Consider the following 16,179-nt stretch of genomic DNA (forward strand, 5'->3'; position numbering starts at 1 on the left):
ACTAAAAAAGAATTGTAGGCTCTCCACTGATTTTGATTTTGGATGTTTGCAAATTTCATTCAGCTGTAATTGTTCCAATTGACTTTGAGATCTAGGCTTTTTTTTCCCCCTGCTTTTTCTTTTTCCTTTTTTATTTTTTGGTAATTTAGGCGTAGATAAGTCCATTTTTAATCTCTCTTCATATTATGTGATTTCTACAGTATGTGATGAAATACGTGTGTTTTTTCTTCAGAAAATATATCACCTCTACATCCTTTCACCTGTTTGTGGTGGACTTTATGTTTTTAAACTGCTCCTTGTTTTATTTGTTCAACACTGATCTGTCTGAACAAAGCATTTGGGTGGAACTTGGGCAAAAAAGGAGATTTTGTGACCTTTGTGAAAAGGGGACAAGGGACAGGCAGCTCAGGAAAGCTGCAGGGACGTTTGGGGGTCATGCAGGGAGAAAATGGCAAGGTCCAAAGCCCAGCTAGAACTGAAACCTGGCTATTGTCATAGAATACCAACAGAAAAGGATTCTATAAATGAATTAACAATGGGAGTAGAACCAGTTTTGGGGGCTTCATTGTGTTCCCATCTCTGCCCTTCAGCTCAGAGCACTGGGTACCTGAAGGACAGCTCCTCTTACTGGTGGAGGCAAAGAAGGAATTTAGTACCTCAGCGTTTTCCTCATCCTTTGTGACTGAGTTTCGCTCTGTGTCCAGTAAAGGATGGACATCATGGAATCTTGGAATGGTTTGGGATGAAAGGGACCTTAAAGCTCATCTAGTTCCAACGCTCTGCCATGGGCAGGAACACTTTTCACTAGACCAGGTTGCTCAGAGCCACTTCCAGCCTTGATTCTCCTCAGCCTCCCTTCTGCCATGCCCAGGTATTTATAAAGGACAGTCCTAACACTCAATCACAGTTTTTTCTATTACCTATACAGGCTTAGACTAATGGTAATTCCTTTCTGTTCTCATTACAAATTTAATGATAATCGTGTCTTGTTTATGAGCCTTTTCCTGTGCACAACAGCAATCTGCCTTTCTGGGTGTTGATGGAGGGCTACAGATTAATTTTCTGTTTTGATCTCTGCACTGGAATGTGAATTCACACCATGAAGCTCAGTTTTCTCATTATGTCTCTGCACAGAAGCTCTTGCACTCTTTACACATTCAAGCAATGAGTATAGTATATAAAGGAGCTCTTATATTAACATAAGTGTCACGGCATGTATATGAATTCCCATTGAAACTGGCAATAAATTCTTAGGTTACTAAAATGTTGCCAAGTCAAATTCAATTAAAAACTGCTAGTTTTTTTAGTTTTTGAAAATTAATTTTTAAATGTTATTTCCAATTTTGGGAAGATAAACTTAATTTTCATGTAAGCTGATGCTTTGAGCATGATTTTAGAATTTTTGGTAAGTTGTTTTATGGCAAAAAAATAACTGCATTGGATCTCAAATATAGGTAATCATAAACAATATTGTCCATATTATGTGAACTAATAGAAGAAATGACATAAATTTTTAAATGTTCTCTTGTACCTTCTATCTCTTTCTCTGTGTAGACTTGCAGATGCTTTCTCCGTATATTATGTTGTCTTCTTTTTCGTCTTTTTCTTATTGTAGATCTATATCATAGATTTTCCCTGTGCTGATGGCTCTCCCATGTCTACTTTTCTCATTTTGTATGCTCTGTCATACTGGAGTATTTTTGTAAATTTTTGTATTTAAATTTTTCCTGATATTTTTCTCTCTTGGCTGCAAGTCTCTCAATTATCCAACATTAACATGCCTGTCCTCTTAATCCCAGTTGGGATTGTGGGAAGATTTTTTTTTTTACTTTTGTAAAAAAGCCACGTTCCCCAGATTAAACAGTGCTCCCTGCTTCTCTTACTGATCTGTCAAGGCATTCAGGTAGGATCTACATGTAAGGAAAATCATAAATTAGCAGAAACACAAAAGTGACCCTCAAAACAAATAGGGAGTTGATAATCCAGCAGATTGATCAATCTCATCACCAATCCTTCCCCCCTCACAGTGCTTCCCATGTTGTGACATTAGTAACTTGCTGCTCCTTCTTTTTCACAGATCACTGGGATTTTTTGATAATTTTTTTTTATGAAAACCCATCTTGTTGGGAAATATCAACCCTTTGAACTGAAGCTTATCTCGAAAACTATCTATTTCAAATAAACTCTTCATTGGGTATTTTTTTTTCATACAATAATAGACAGTGATGGAACTGATTCTAATTATGATTTTGAGCTTAGTTCATGGTGCCTTGGGCACAGATAGAATCCACCCTTGAAATTGCTTTCTTATACAGTATTTGTGAGCCTTTTCAAGCCCCAGAATGAAAATAATATCCAGAATGGATCTGTGTGCTTAATGTTGAATGCCACAGCTGTTTTCTTGGAGTACTTCCTTTTCTATGAATTTTGTGTGCTTTTCAAATGTTGTTCCCTTCTATACCTGTTATGTTAAATTTATTAATGACAGTTCTATTTAAATTAATACATTTTTATGCAGAAACCCATTAAATGATCAAATTTAAGATATTAATCACTAGGACTTACAGATTTTTCTTTGTTAGTCCTTTTTTACAATAATGATTTTAATAAATGTACCATGCACAGTTCACCAGAAAGACAGCAACTTTTCCTAACATTTTCCACTGTAGTTTCTTGTTGAGGTGATGAACTATTCTACTTATTTTGAATGTGCTTCTTGATGCAACTCTGCATCATTTGGATAAAGAAGAAAATACTGATTTTAATAAGAGATTTCAAATTTTTTAGTATAAACATAGAAATTGTGGAAAAATTGATGGTTCCTGATAGGACAAGGGAGAAGAGCTTTCAACTTAGAGTAGATGTTGATGGGATGTTGGGAAGAAATTGTTCCCTGTGAGGGTGGGGAGGCCCTGGCACAGGGTGCCCAGAGAAGCTGTGGCTGCCCCTGGATCCCTGGAAGTGTCCAAGGCCAGGTTGGATGGGGCTTGGAGGAACGTGGGACAGTGGAAGGTGTCCCTGCCATGGCAGGGGGTGGAACAAAATGGGCTTTATGGTCCCTTCCATCCCCAACCTTTCTGTGAGCCCATGTTTCTGTCAAACATTGTCGTTGAGCAGCATGACTTTCACCAGGATACAAATAAAGCCACATTATAATTCAGGTGAGCTCGAGTTTTTAAATTTGCCTCTGTATTTATTGATGTCTCAAGAGGTCCAATGTGTTTTCATGTTCCCAAACACAGTGCTGAGCATCTAAAATGTTCATGTTGATGTTCACTGAACTCTCCAGTTCAGTGAAGGCAGATCAGTTTAGTGTGTCCCTGAAGGATGTAAATCCATGGAGTAACTGAGTTGCAGACAAAGAGGGATTAGAAATGCTAATGTATCCTCACATCCCAAACAATTTAATTTTGAATTGAAATTTAATTATGTTTTATTGTACTTAAGTGTATCAGTGATGTTCCAAATGCACTATTAATCTGACTATTAATTAGAAAAGTTCTTTCTAAAACATAACATTCACGGATAAATTGTCTTACATTGTCATAGATATTGGCTAAATATCTTAAAAGTTCTGTATTCTTGGTATTTTTTGTCCCTCAGGAAAGAAGTAGTTGGGTTAATTAAAATTACATATTTTAATGGTCCATGAAGTGAATGATGTGGTGTGTTCTTGGATCTAAAAGAGAACATTGAATCTAAAAAACCTACTAGATTTAAGGATATCCATTGTGCTTTAAAATGCAGAGTGATTCATCTCCCATCACTCTATCTAAATGTCAAATGTAAAGCGAGTGGAATGTAAGTGAACTGGATTGTCTGTACAATCAGTTCCAGAGAGACACAGCTCGAGGAGCTGAAATGTGATGGGAAAAGATTGGGCTTGATCAGAGATGCCTTTTCTGGCCTTGAAATCCCTTAGAATGATGAAAGCAGTAGCCATGCTCGCAGAGATGGAGAACAAAGTCCCAGCTGCAAGTGGAAGAGGAGATGAGTTTAGGGGGCAAAATAGTAAAGATTTAGAAAAAAGGTATTAAGGAAAGGGAAGACTAAACAGCTATTTGTGTGAAGCTTTTAGGATTCTGAACAGAATTTTTAATGCATATTTGTATTTAGTAAGGATGCAGGATGAAAATGGTCTACAAATTACTTCCCACAGTCTGATAATGTCAAATGGATGTTAATACTGAAATGCACAAGGTCAGCTATGGAGACTGGATTTTAAAGTACTGAAATCAAAATACGATGTTGTAAGAGATGTGGTAAATAATCAATGTGATTAATAAGGTAGGAGGAGTATAGACAGTGAGAAACCAACCATCCAAGCCCAGATTAAGGTCATTATTCCTAAAATTTGACTGTTCAGATATATACTGGGATGGAAAGTGAGTGATCCTACTCTATTTGCTGAATTTCTAGACAGATCCAAGGGGGATAAAACTACATATCTTCTTTGTTTCTTAACAAGACAACATCCATGATGCAAAGATTAACAACCTGCTTATATAATTTGAATATACCTTATTAACAATTATGGGCTGTTCAAATCTATCATGTCATCATTTAGTGTAATCCTCACTCTTCTATATGGAATCTGCAGCTTAGTTTGGGTCTATATATTATTATAATTTAGGATAGCTTCATAACAGTGCTTTTGCTCTAATTATGAGAAGAGCACTCTAAAATAGTTCCATTATGTCATGAATCAGTTTTCTGTCTTTTTAATCTAGGACATGTAGAACAAAAGTTAAAATCTGAAAGAAATGGATTCATTAGCCTCTAACTTTATTAATTTCTTCCATTTGAGAACTGCTCAGGAGTGGTGCATGCAATCAATTTGTCATTGTTCTGGTAATTATTTACAGGTGTTTGGTGTATTGTCAGCATCCCCTACTGATCACAGCTGTTTCTAGATTACTGCTCTGTGCCCATCTTCTGTCTCTTAATGAAACACTTCAAGGCTTTGGAAAAAAAATGACATTTCCTCTGTCTATTAACCATTGAAAGCCTTGGTTCAATCCTTTTCTCACAGGTAGAGGTTTTACCTTAAGTTTGCTCATGAAATTCCAGAAGTTTTTTTTCATGGCTTTTGCAATCATGTGTTGATAGATTTTTGCAGTTGTTAAACTCTGGGGAGATGGTGGGATTGTTGGGGTGTCCTGTGTAGGACCAGGAGCTGGACTCAGGGATCCCTGCAGTTCCAACCCAGGATTTTCTGGGATTCTGTGAGTATTTCTCATAGCTGCAAATGGTCCTAGAAACGTGCAGTTCTTATCATTTGTACAGCAGAATCGTTTCATGGGGCTGCTGTAATGATTATAGAAATGGATATTTTGTGCAATTGGAAGGAACAGAAATACTTCCTTAAACCTGTCAGGACTCCTCACAAAAATGCACAAAGCCAAAAAGAGGCAACAGGGATAAGAGTGGAAGAAGAACACGGTGAAACTGAAGGACAAATGGGACATTGAGAAGAAATGGATTTAAATTGTCTACAGATATCTAATAAAAAGAACCTGTCAGATTCTCGAGTTAATTTTGGAGAGAGTTTTCCACTTCGCATAGGATTAATTGGGGTTAAACATCTGAGCTGTTTCTAAGATGGAAGCTTGATAAATTTATGAGTGTAGCTATTATCATATTAAGATTATTATTAATTATATTATCACTTGACTGACTGCAGTGACAAGGAAGCAGACCTGATGACTTCAGATGTCTGTGTTTCTTGCATCGACCCAATTTTCACTGAAAGTAATTTAATATAGATTACAGAGCAACTTGAAATGCATTTGGGAAGAAATGGGTAACTAAATGTAGAGTTGACTTTTTACAGATAAAAAGGTTTCTCTAAGAAATAATTGGGCTAGCTGAAGCTCCACTGTTACCTTTGGCTTAAGAGTGGATTGATACTACTGCTGTAAAAGGATTAAAATATGTTAATTGGCACTGAGACAAAGAAGCCTTCCTTCCCAGAACTGCTAGTTTCTTTGGTTATTAGATTCTAAATGATGAACTACTAAATCTTGTCAAGTTCTAAACAACCTGCTGTGAACTTTCATACTCATACATTTTTTGGGTTGCTTATTTGATTGTGTCTATTTAATAATTTTTTGCTTAATTATTTGGGAGATTTATTTCATCTAATGTGAGCTTTCTAAGGGTAAATATCTAATCCATACTCTTTTAATGGTTTTTTAGTTCTGTTTGTGTTTTGTTTTGTTTTGACCCTCAGTGCATTTTTCCTCTGCCCTTGAGTGTGATTTTCAAATCTTGTTGCTAGAGATATCGCCTTGGATATTCAAGTCTAAGAAAATAATTTTCCTTCTTGCTTTCCTGGTGCCACTGGCCAATTATCAAATATTTTTTCTTTCTTTCATAGTCCAATATAAATATTTATCTGAAGCTACACACTGCTAATTTGGCAGAAAACGATAAAATCTCTTCAGCACCAAAATGGAAGTTAAACAATTTGCAGGCATCTGATTCCAAAATCCAAAGCTTGCTTTGGCTGCCATTTCAGCTTGGATTTCTCTAAAATTCAGTACTTTCACTTACAAGAGTTTTGCTGCTGGATGCTTGGAATCACTTCCATCTCTTCTGAATGTAATTTAGAGCTTAAATAAGGGAAAGCCTTGCTGGGATTTCCTGTGGTTGTTTGTGTCCTCTTGGGTTCAATCAGCTCAGTATGCTCCAAGAGTGCATTTTGGAGCAAACTCTCCACACAAAGCTGGGATTGTTGGTTTCCCTCAATAAATAATTGATGGGAAGATGATGCCTTAACAATGTTACACTGGTTAGATGAAGACAGTCCTGCATTGGGATCAAATTCCCAGTTAGGAAACTCGTATGTAACTCTTGCTTACTTGCTGGGCTCTCAGCTGTTCTGTGGTTGCTCTCAATATCTCCTTTTACATGAAATATTTAAGTCATTGACTAATAATAACAACAACAATAATAATATTAAAGAAGTTTCATTCTCAGTTTTTAACACAGTCTCAGCCAAGACTTGTGGATAAATTTTTCAAACAACTGCTTGAATTAAAGTATGTGTTAGAAAAATCTTTGTGGTGTCAGAATTCCTTACTCCTAGTTTCAGTGTGTTTTGACACACAGGTAAAATACATGGGAAGGTTGGGACAGCAAACTGTGATCCTCCTCCAGAAACCTTGTTTTCTTTTTTAACTTGAATTTCAGCTCTCTGATGCTGAGCAATATAGCATTTAAGTATGTTTAGAAATTTGGTTTGTCCTCTTTTTATCTAGCAATGATTGTTTGTTAATTGTCTCCTAAGAAATCTGGAGAGTTTTGCCAACCTTATGGAAAGCTAAGAGGAGTATGTAGTCTTAGAAATGAACCACTTGAATTGTATTTTGAAATTGTATATTATCATCTTAACATCCAAGATACACTGCTTACAAATTATAATTTGAACACACAGTCCCAATGGTAAATATAATAAGGAAAAGAGTTCTGATGGGAATTAATCACCGTGGCCATCTTAAATCTCTCCCCCACTATTTACACTGTCTTATGGGAAGTTTTGCCATCTGAGATTTTTTTTTTAATGTTGTTGTAATGGTCATAAAAGCAATGTAAATATGCTTTGATTTCATATTAGAAGTACTTTATTTTTGTGATTCTGCCCTGGAGACAAACAGAATTTTTTTTAATGACAGCAAAGGTAATATAAAATCTGTGAATCATAGACAGCCTGGGAGAGGTGGGGTTATTCAGCCTGGAGAAGAGAAGACTCCAGGGAGACCTTCCAGTGCCTAAAGGGACTCCAGGAGAGGTGGAAAGGGTCTTTGGACAAGGAGTAACAGGACAAGGGGGAATGGCTTCAAACTGCCAAGGGTGCAGGGTTGGATGGGATATTGGGCAGGAATTGTTCCCTGTGAGGGTGGTGGGGCCCTAGCACAGATTGCCCAGAGAAGCTGTGGCTGCCCCTGGATCCCTGGAAATATCCAAGGCCAGGCCAGACAGGGCTTGGATTGCCCTGGGACAATGGAAGATATCCCTGGGGTGGAACTGGATGGACTTTAAGTCCCCTTCCAGCCCAAGGGTTTTGTGGTTCCATGATTTTTTTTTCCCAACAGCACTTAATTTAGCTTTTAGTGAGTTAATTATACTTTCTATAAAAAGAAAACCCACAAGGCTGGAAGCTAACCTGAGCGACCCTTTGTGTTCCACTCCCAGGAGAAACGATGCGGATCGCCTCGTCGGAGTTCGCGGATGACCCCTGCTCCTCGGTGAAGAGGGGCACCATGGTGCGCGCTGCCCGCGCCCTGCTCTCGGCCGTCACCCGCCTGCTCATCCTGGCTGACATGGCTGATGTCATGAGGCTCCTCTCACACCTCAAAATCGTAGGCGTTTTTCACCCTCTCTGCTGGGTTTGTGTGCTTTGTGCGTGGGAGAACGGGATAAATCGGTTAGGAGGGTAGCTGTCCACATTCCTTACTCTCCACTTTGTTCTCTTCAAGTGCTGATCAGAGGTAGGGGTTAACACATTTCTGCATTAGTCTCATTCATTTTCATAATTCTGCAGAAATTAATATTTCAACACTTAAAGCAAAATTTGTGAGCTATCTTCATATCTTCTTATGCTGCTGTTAAACAGCTCTCTGACCTGAACTGAAGCATTTGATCTCCTCGCATCTTATCCCAGTTACCTTCCCAGGATTTTTGTCTTCTGGCACAGTTTAGACACTATAGTTGTCTACTTTTTGTTTTTTTCCTCTTTGTGACTTCTGAATATATCTAAAAATTGAATATTTTATTTGGAGAGAGACAATAGTACAACTGTCTAATCAAAGAATAAAGAGGAATTAATGATTTATCATATAAATTATAATTTATATATATAATTCATATATGATATAAATTTATTATATAAATTATTATTATATAATAGTAAATAATGAATTAATTATAGTTTGGACAGATTTATATTCACTTTTGACCACCACCATTCACATTTTTATACAGGAGTATTAAAAAGATTTTCAGTTGAAATTAGGAAATGTATTTTTCCACCCTCCCTATTTGTAGCACTGTTACATTCTTATTGCAGAAACAAACAATCAAAAACCTATGAAACAAAATTGTGCAGAAAATCCTATACAGAATATTTAAAGCCTGCAGAGTGCATGTGTGAGTTTAACAGAGGAGATGGAGAGTTGCTTCTTTTTAGCAACTATTCAAAAATATTTCTTGTTCTTTTTATATTTTTTTTTTTATTTTTCTTTTTGACCGTGTAACTGTGCAACAACCTCATGTTCTGGAAAAACAGTGAGAACTCTTCAACTTGCAAACTGTGCAGATAATCTGAATAGCTGGAAAACAGTTTTCATAAGGAAAGAGGCTGTTTTTTCGGCACAGGTTCTAGTGAGCTCTGCTTTAATGAATTAAATGCTGCTCTCAGAATTGTCAGCACATGGCTCTGGTTACGTGCAGTGTAAGCAGTGTCTCTCTCCAATATGCTTTTAATTTTTCCTCTCCCTAATGCTCCATGTAACTGTAATTCAAACTGTCCTTTCCTAGCAAGGCCAACACTTGAATATCATAAACAACAAGTTTTTTTCTGAACATTATGATGAAAATTTGGATTCAAGCTCTTTCATAGGCAATGAGAAATTCTGTTGTCCCATCTGAGATTTCTTTTGCAGCAGAATACTCTGTTATATAAAATACAAATGTCCAGTGCTGATTTGTAAGTGGGTGTATTTACTTGCACAGTTTGCACCCCAGATTTGCAAGGGCAGTGTGGTTTGTAATCTCTGCATTTATCTAATGGTATTGCAAGTTCTGTTTCAGAAGTCAGTGATCTGTGGTTGTTTTCAGCAAAAATCAACATAAGGAGCTTAATTGTGACTTTTTTCATGTTAAAAAGGGTAATTTATTTCTGAGGATTAAACATGTAAATATCCTTATTTTACCATTTCACAATACCAACTGCTTTTAGACAAATTAATTACTAGGTGAAAAAGTGGTTATACTATACAAAATTGATGAAGGAACAGCTCTTCTATTGACTCAGAGGTAACCTTCAAAGACTTGTGTAAGTTGCCCATAAAATTAATGAACTAAAATAATTCTGCATGTCAGAGTAATGAAGCCTGATTTATGCTGAATTGTGCTGTAATCAGTTTTCTCTGAAAGCATGTCAAAGGCTTCCGAGGAAATGGTGCATTTTAATTAGTGTTTTAGAGGGAATATATGCAGGTGCTTTCTGGAAGGACTCTTGGTCATTGCTTTCAGGTTATCTTTTGCACTCCTAAAATTAGAAATAGTGGTTATTGAAGAAGCTTTTGTAACACATTAAAAAAAACCACATACCATTATAATATGTGGTCATGCACAGAGAGAGTTATAGATCTCTTGTAATTAACTCCAGGCTAGTTAATTAGAGGAACAGATCAATTGAGTGTTTTCTCAAGGATGGAGAACTCACTCCAATGTGAATTTGTAAAACAGAAATTGTAATAATAAAATATCATTAAAAAGGAGCTTGTGCTTCTGTCCTTTCTAGTATTTCTCATAATTGATTTCTTAACTTTGGAATCTGTGCTCTTGAGCCCTCACTGACATGGTAGAGTACAATCATCATCCTTTGAAATCTGATTATCAGAGTGGAATCTCTGACAAAATTTTCAGGAATTCTATTTAATATAGACCAGGACTTAGAAAAATGTGTATCAGTTTGTTGTGCCTGTGCTTGGCATTAAAAACATAATAAAGATCAGGTATTTCAATGTAAATGTTTCTTGATAAAACAGGAAAATGTGTATATTTTGCAAAAAGTTCTGCAAGAGCAAATTATTTAATACAATCATGATTTTGCAATTTGTGTTAATGGTAAAGCAGTCAGTTCATTTTTTGGAAACTCTGTTCTCCTTAGGAGTAAAAGAAGAAATAACTTGGATTTTGAATAAGCTTGTAGCTTGTAAATCAGCAGAACTTGGTTTATAATTTCCAAGGTACCAGCTATGAATTTATGTTTCTGAATTATGCATTTTCCAACAGAAATGTATGAGTTTGCTACTCTGCTGCCCTGTAATTTGTAAATCTGCAGTAAGTAGGTAAAAGCTGAAAATGAAAATACACTTTCTTAGTGGTAGGAAAACACAGAGCAATTCAAGCAATAAAAAGACAGGTTCTGCATATAATTGTGCCTTTCTAAACTATTACACACCGGCTACTGCTGAATTTATTGATTCCCAGCAGTGTCTGGAGAGCTGCAAACCTCTGTCCATGAACAGGAGCTTGTCCATCCCAATAAGCCCTTGCCTTTTGAGGGGAAAATTTGTTTTTCATGTTCATATGAATTGCAGCTTTTAGCTGAACAATAGCTTTTAGCAAGAAGGATCAGTAGCATCTTTTCAGTTCTCAATATTTTTGCTTGGAATTGCATTTTTATCTTTTGAGGGAGAAGTGCAACTTCGAATTCCCATCTAGTCACAGTAATGTTTCCTTTACTTATTGCGTGAAAAGAGCATTTTATCCCTGCAGATATTTTTTCTTGCTTTGCATAAGGAAAAGGTTCACAATATATTTGGTGGATCAACTTGTTGGTATAACTTGGGTTTTATATCTTTGTTAGCTACAGCATCACTGAATAACTGCAGGTGTATTTTCTGGGTAGATTATTTTCTCAGTGTTAAATAACTAAAGAAGGAAAGCTCAGAGCTGAGAAAAAAAATGGAATAATACAAATATTCTGGGTTGAAGCTATCATTTGTTTCACAAAGGTAGACTGTTTAGGATTTATCAGGCTAAATTTAAACCTTAATGGTAAGTTTGAATTTCCCTTTTAAATATTTCTTGTCCAGAAGCGATAACTTTGTTTTCCCATAAAGCCTGTACCACACATTAAGAACATACTTGTGTATTTTGTTTTAAAGCCCTCAGATATTAAATATTTCATCTGATAAGTGTGAGTGGGGAAATTCACACAGTGATATCTTTGACATTAGTTTTACATGATCCCAAAGCACTGTAAATGGACAGTAATGCAGAGTGACAGCTGCTCTATTAAAAATCTAATTAAAGTTCGTGGGACTCTCATAAAGCTTCTGTACAGTGATGGATGTGAAACCTAAATTGGGTCCATGTAAGACAGAGTATTGGGTGGAATAGTCACAGACTTTGTCAAAGAGTGGATTAAAATGCTGACAGAGCTGATTTATTGTGTTGTAGGTAGAGGAGGCACTAGAAGCTGTGAAAAATGCAACAAATGAACAAGATTTAGCCAATCGCTTTAAGGAATTTGGGAAGGAAATGGTAAAACTGAACTATGTCGCTGCAAGGCGACAACAGGTGAGTGCAGGAGTGGTTGGAGAAGTCCATCTTCATTCTAAAGTTCTTGTGTTTTATGTCCAAGTCTGGTTTAAAATGTACAATGGACTATTCATTGCTATGTCATGGCCTATAATGTAATCACACTGATTATTTTTGAATGTGATGAAGTTTTCCAGAAGTGTAGTTTCTTTAAGAGTACCTTCCAAGAGGCTTCAATGAATAACAGATTGAAGGGTGAAGAGGGAAGTGATTCAGGAGGTTAAGGATAGTTTTAATTCAATGATTATTCCCATTTAATTCTAACCTATGCAGATTTCAGGTCACTCTGACAGCTGGTAAAGCACGAGCTCTTTGCTAGTTCAGTATAATTCAAGTTCAGGAGGAACAGAAATCTACTTTGTGCTTAAAACCATTATTAATAATTTTCAGGGTTTTTTTTTTTTAAAAAAAATAAATTATTAATTTATCCATTTATTCATTTCTAAGGCAGCTGAAAAAGAGACCAGAAAGTCATGATAACATTTATTCAAGGCAGGTCATTGTACAACTTTGCAATAAAGATAATTTTTCCCTGAACCCTGTTCTTTTTAAGACACTGTAGAGTTGTATAAGGTCTCTCCAAGTTCAATTATACTTGAATACCACCAGTAATTCAAGGATGTGCCATCTCTGTACTGCATTGCACACTGGATTTGGAAAGCTGGCTTTCCATATTCATCCACCTATTTATTTTCTGAATTGCAGTAATGGAAATTTACTCCTTAATCTTGATTGTGGAGCTTTTTTATGAAAAATAGCATTTTTGAGGTTATACTGAAATTGTATCATTGAATATCTCAAGTTGAAAGACACCTGTAAGGATCATCAAGCCCATCTCTCTGCTCTTTGCAGGACTATAAAAAAAACAATCCATCTGAGTAAGGCAAATAAATTAAAAATGTGGAATCTAGGCACTATATGGAGAGTGCTCTTCTCTCAAAGTGTACATTCAGACACTTCCCCAGTGGAAATAGAGCTCTAAATATGGGAAAAAGAGAAAAATGTGAAAGTTAACGAATGTTTGTATCTTTTAAGTTCTCATTGAAGATACAAGAATATGGCAAAAATATCTCTCTGAAGACTGTTACCTGTCAGCTCCATGTGGTTGAAATTAATCAATGGGTAGAACCTTTAAATCCAGAATATCTGGATCCTTTTTTCAATGTTGGCAATAGATTCCATGTGTGGACATAAATAAACTATTCAGCTCTCCAGACTGGTTTGTTCATAGTTTTAAAGCAGAAGTAATAATGTTTTCTTATTCCTAATGAATATTATGAGGGCTGGCTTAGTGTTTATGAAGTTTCAAGGACATAACTTGATTTATACTGAAAATTTATAACTGAAAGTTATAACTGAATTTATAACTGGAAAAAAAAAATCAAGGGTTAAATAATAATAATAATATGTAATTCTGATAACATGTTGTGCAGTGTCTGATTCTTGTCAAACAAATGTATCTGTCATGATATCCTAAATATACAAACTCAAAATGATATGAGGAATAGAGAGAAATACAAAGGGAAGCAAAATAGAAATATTTATAAGCGTTTTTAGTAGGTCTTTAAAAACTAAAACCATATGGGGTTAGGTCATAGACGGGACATGATGATCTTAAAGGTCTTTTCTAACCTAGTTAATTGTTTGATTCTATGATATTCATTATTTTGATTTTTTAAAACTCTACCTTGTGATAATTTTGTAAAGGACATGGATGTAGCAATTGGAAAAATAAGGAACTTGCTGCAACAGGGAGTGTTGCACTTGCATTGCTGTAATGGAATCAGCAGAAGGAATCCAGATGTTTGGGGAGAGTAATTTTGAATGCTTTACGTACATTTTTTAATGGGTTTTTGCAAAAGAGAAGTGACTCTTTGGTAAGATATTGTGGGTAGGATGTAACAGCTGTGGTGGCACAGTGACTTCCTTGGGCAGGAGGGAAATCGTTTCAGAGACTTGTGCTGGGCTCTGCCATTGATTCCAGCCCTGCCAAACCTCTGCACGGCGTTTGTGCCCGGATGCTCGAGGCAATACATTCTAACACAAAGCCTTTCGTTTCCCTTTCTAAAAGCTGTGTGTTTCCACCCAGGAGCTGAAGGATCCTCACTGCAGGGACGAGATGGCCGCGGCCCGAGGGGCCCTGAAGAAGAACGCCACCATGTTGTACACGGCCTCGCAGGCCTTCCTCCGCCACCCCGACGTCGCAGCCACCAGGGCCAACAGGGACTACGTCTTCAAACAAGTGCAGGAAGCAATTGCTGGCATCTCCAACGCTGCCCAGGCCACCTCTCCCACCGATGAGAACAAGGGCCACACTGGCATAGGAGAGCTCGCCGCTGCCTTGAATGAGTTTGATGTGAGTGTCAGCAGCGTGTGGAAAATGAGGTGTTTCTCCACACGATCTACAGGGCTTTTAACTAAATTGTTCTTGCACAGGACTCAAATTCCCCTTTTCATTTGCATCTGTTTCCTCAGACTGCTGAGGGAAAAGGAAGACATCGATTTGTGTTGGTTTTAGTGAGGAATAGTTGTTTGCTGCTAATGGATTGGAATTACAAGTTATTTATGCTTATATGCAGTGGCTGGGAAAGTGACAAAAATATGTTCTTGTTATCCCTAGTGACAAATCTCACTACATGCTTCTAGGAAATGAAAAGTCTGATTAATCTAGCTGTTTAGTTATATGACCAAGGTCTGGGGTTGCTTGAGTGGTAAAATCATGTTTGTCTAGCAAGTCAGGAAGACATGACAAAAAAATGAAGGTGGTGATGGAGCTCAGTGTCCTGGAAACATTAACATTCAACTTGAATCATGAATTATGTTAATCAAAGGCATGGAAAAAGCATCTTTCAAACAGAGTTGATAGCAATCAGTTCAGCTGTAGGCAAAGTGCTGCAGCCTCTTTCAAGCAATAGATACAGTTTTGCTTAAGCAACTTTCCTGACAGCTAATTGTTTAGCTGTTAATTTCATTAGCAGTCCTCTCTAATGATTTCTCCCTGTCTCACATGTGAGAATTCTTCTTCAGGCAGTGAAGAAAAAGGTTATTGCAGACAGTCTCTGGCAATATTTTCATCTTTCATTTTGACTTAAGGCAAAGATTTGTTGAAGTTATTATTGGGGAATGGTGTCCTTTTCACTTTGATTAAGACACAAGGTTACAATCCCAGCAGCTGTCACAGGGAATCAGGACCTGCTCAGTCCTGCTGCATTTAGGGCTGGAAGTGGAGGTGTAGTGCAGGTGATTCATCTCACAGTGTGTTGGACTGGGCTTGTCTCCTCCATCTACTCTTGCGTGGTTTTTCCTGCACAATTGCAGGGTTAAGATTTAAGGAATTCCTCAGGGTTTCAGGGCCCTCTCAGCTCGCAGGTGCCTGGTTGGTAAGATCCTGGGAATAATATCCCTGTGTGATCAGATTCTGCTCTGGCTTTTGTGTGGGACTTTGCATGGTATGGACAGCAAAGGTTTGACAAACAGGGACAGAAAACATGTGACTTCTCAGTCCCAAACTGATGATGCTGCTGCTGCCTTCTGGAAAAAAGGCTGCTGTTCAATGCAAAGAGAGTCGTTGTGCTTAGTGAAAATAAATGTAGTGAAGACTGTGCGAGACACCAGATATTGTCCCCTGGCCTCTATGAGAATATTCATCCTTTTTCTCCTCAGGTAAAGTCTTTTCTGCTTTCTGTGATGCTGCAGGAGCCATGCATGTGTGTGGGAGATGTGTAGCCATTGTAGGGTGTTCTGTTCATAATTACATGTGGAAAAACAGCAAAACAGCCTTCTTGGGGAATTCTCTCTTTCTCATTTTAGGAAACTAAATGAAAACTTTGACTTACAAGGATG

The 16,179-nt window shown here is 37.1% G+C and overlaps 1 protein-coding gene across 6 annotated transcripts in view; it reads left to right on the forward strand.

Annotated features, from left to right (window-relative positions):
• Positions 1 to 16,179, forward strand: part of CTNNA2 (catenin alpha 2) — a 460,565-nt gene that overhangs the window by 100,959 nt on the left and 343,427 nt on the right. For 4 of the 6 annotated variants that reach the window (XM_086891553.1, XM_086891554.1, XM_086891555.1 and 1 more), the window contains 3 exons: positions 8,197 to 8,363; positions 12,196 to 12,315; positions 14,426 to 14,692. In XM_086891553.1, coding sequence (XP_086747679.1) covers positions 8,197 to 8,363; positions 12,196 to 12,315; positions 14,426 to 14,692 — 554 coding nt within the window. Of the gene's footprint in view, positions 1 to 3,117; positions 3,162 to 4,865; positions 5,033 to 8,196; positions 8,364 to 12,195; positions 12,316 to 14,425; positions 14,693 to 16,179 lie in introns of all 6 variants that reach the window. The other 2 variants (XM_086891558.1, XM_086891557.1) reach the window with 2 other exon arrangements.

Source organism: Cyanistes caeruleus, chromosome 5 (genome assembly GCF_971803275.1).
Source record: "Cyanistes caeruleus chromosome 5, bCyaCae1.hap1.1, whole genome shotgun sequence".
Lineage (NCBI taxonomy): Eukaryota > Metazoa > Chordata > Aves > Passeriformes > Paridae > Cyanistes > Cyanistes caeruleus.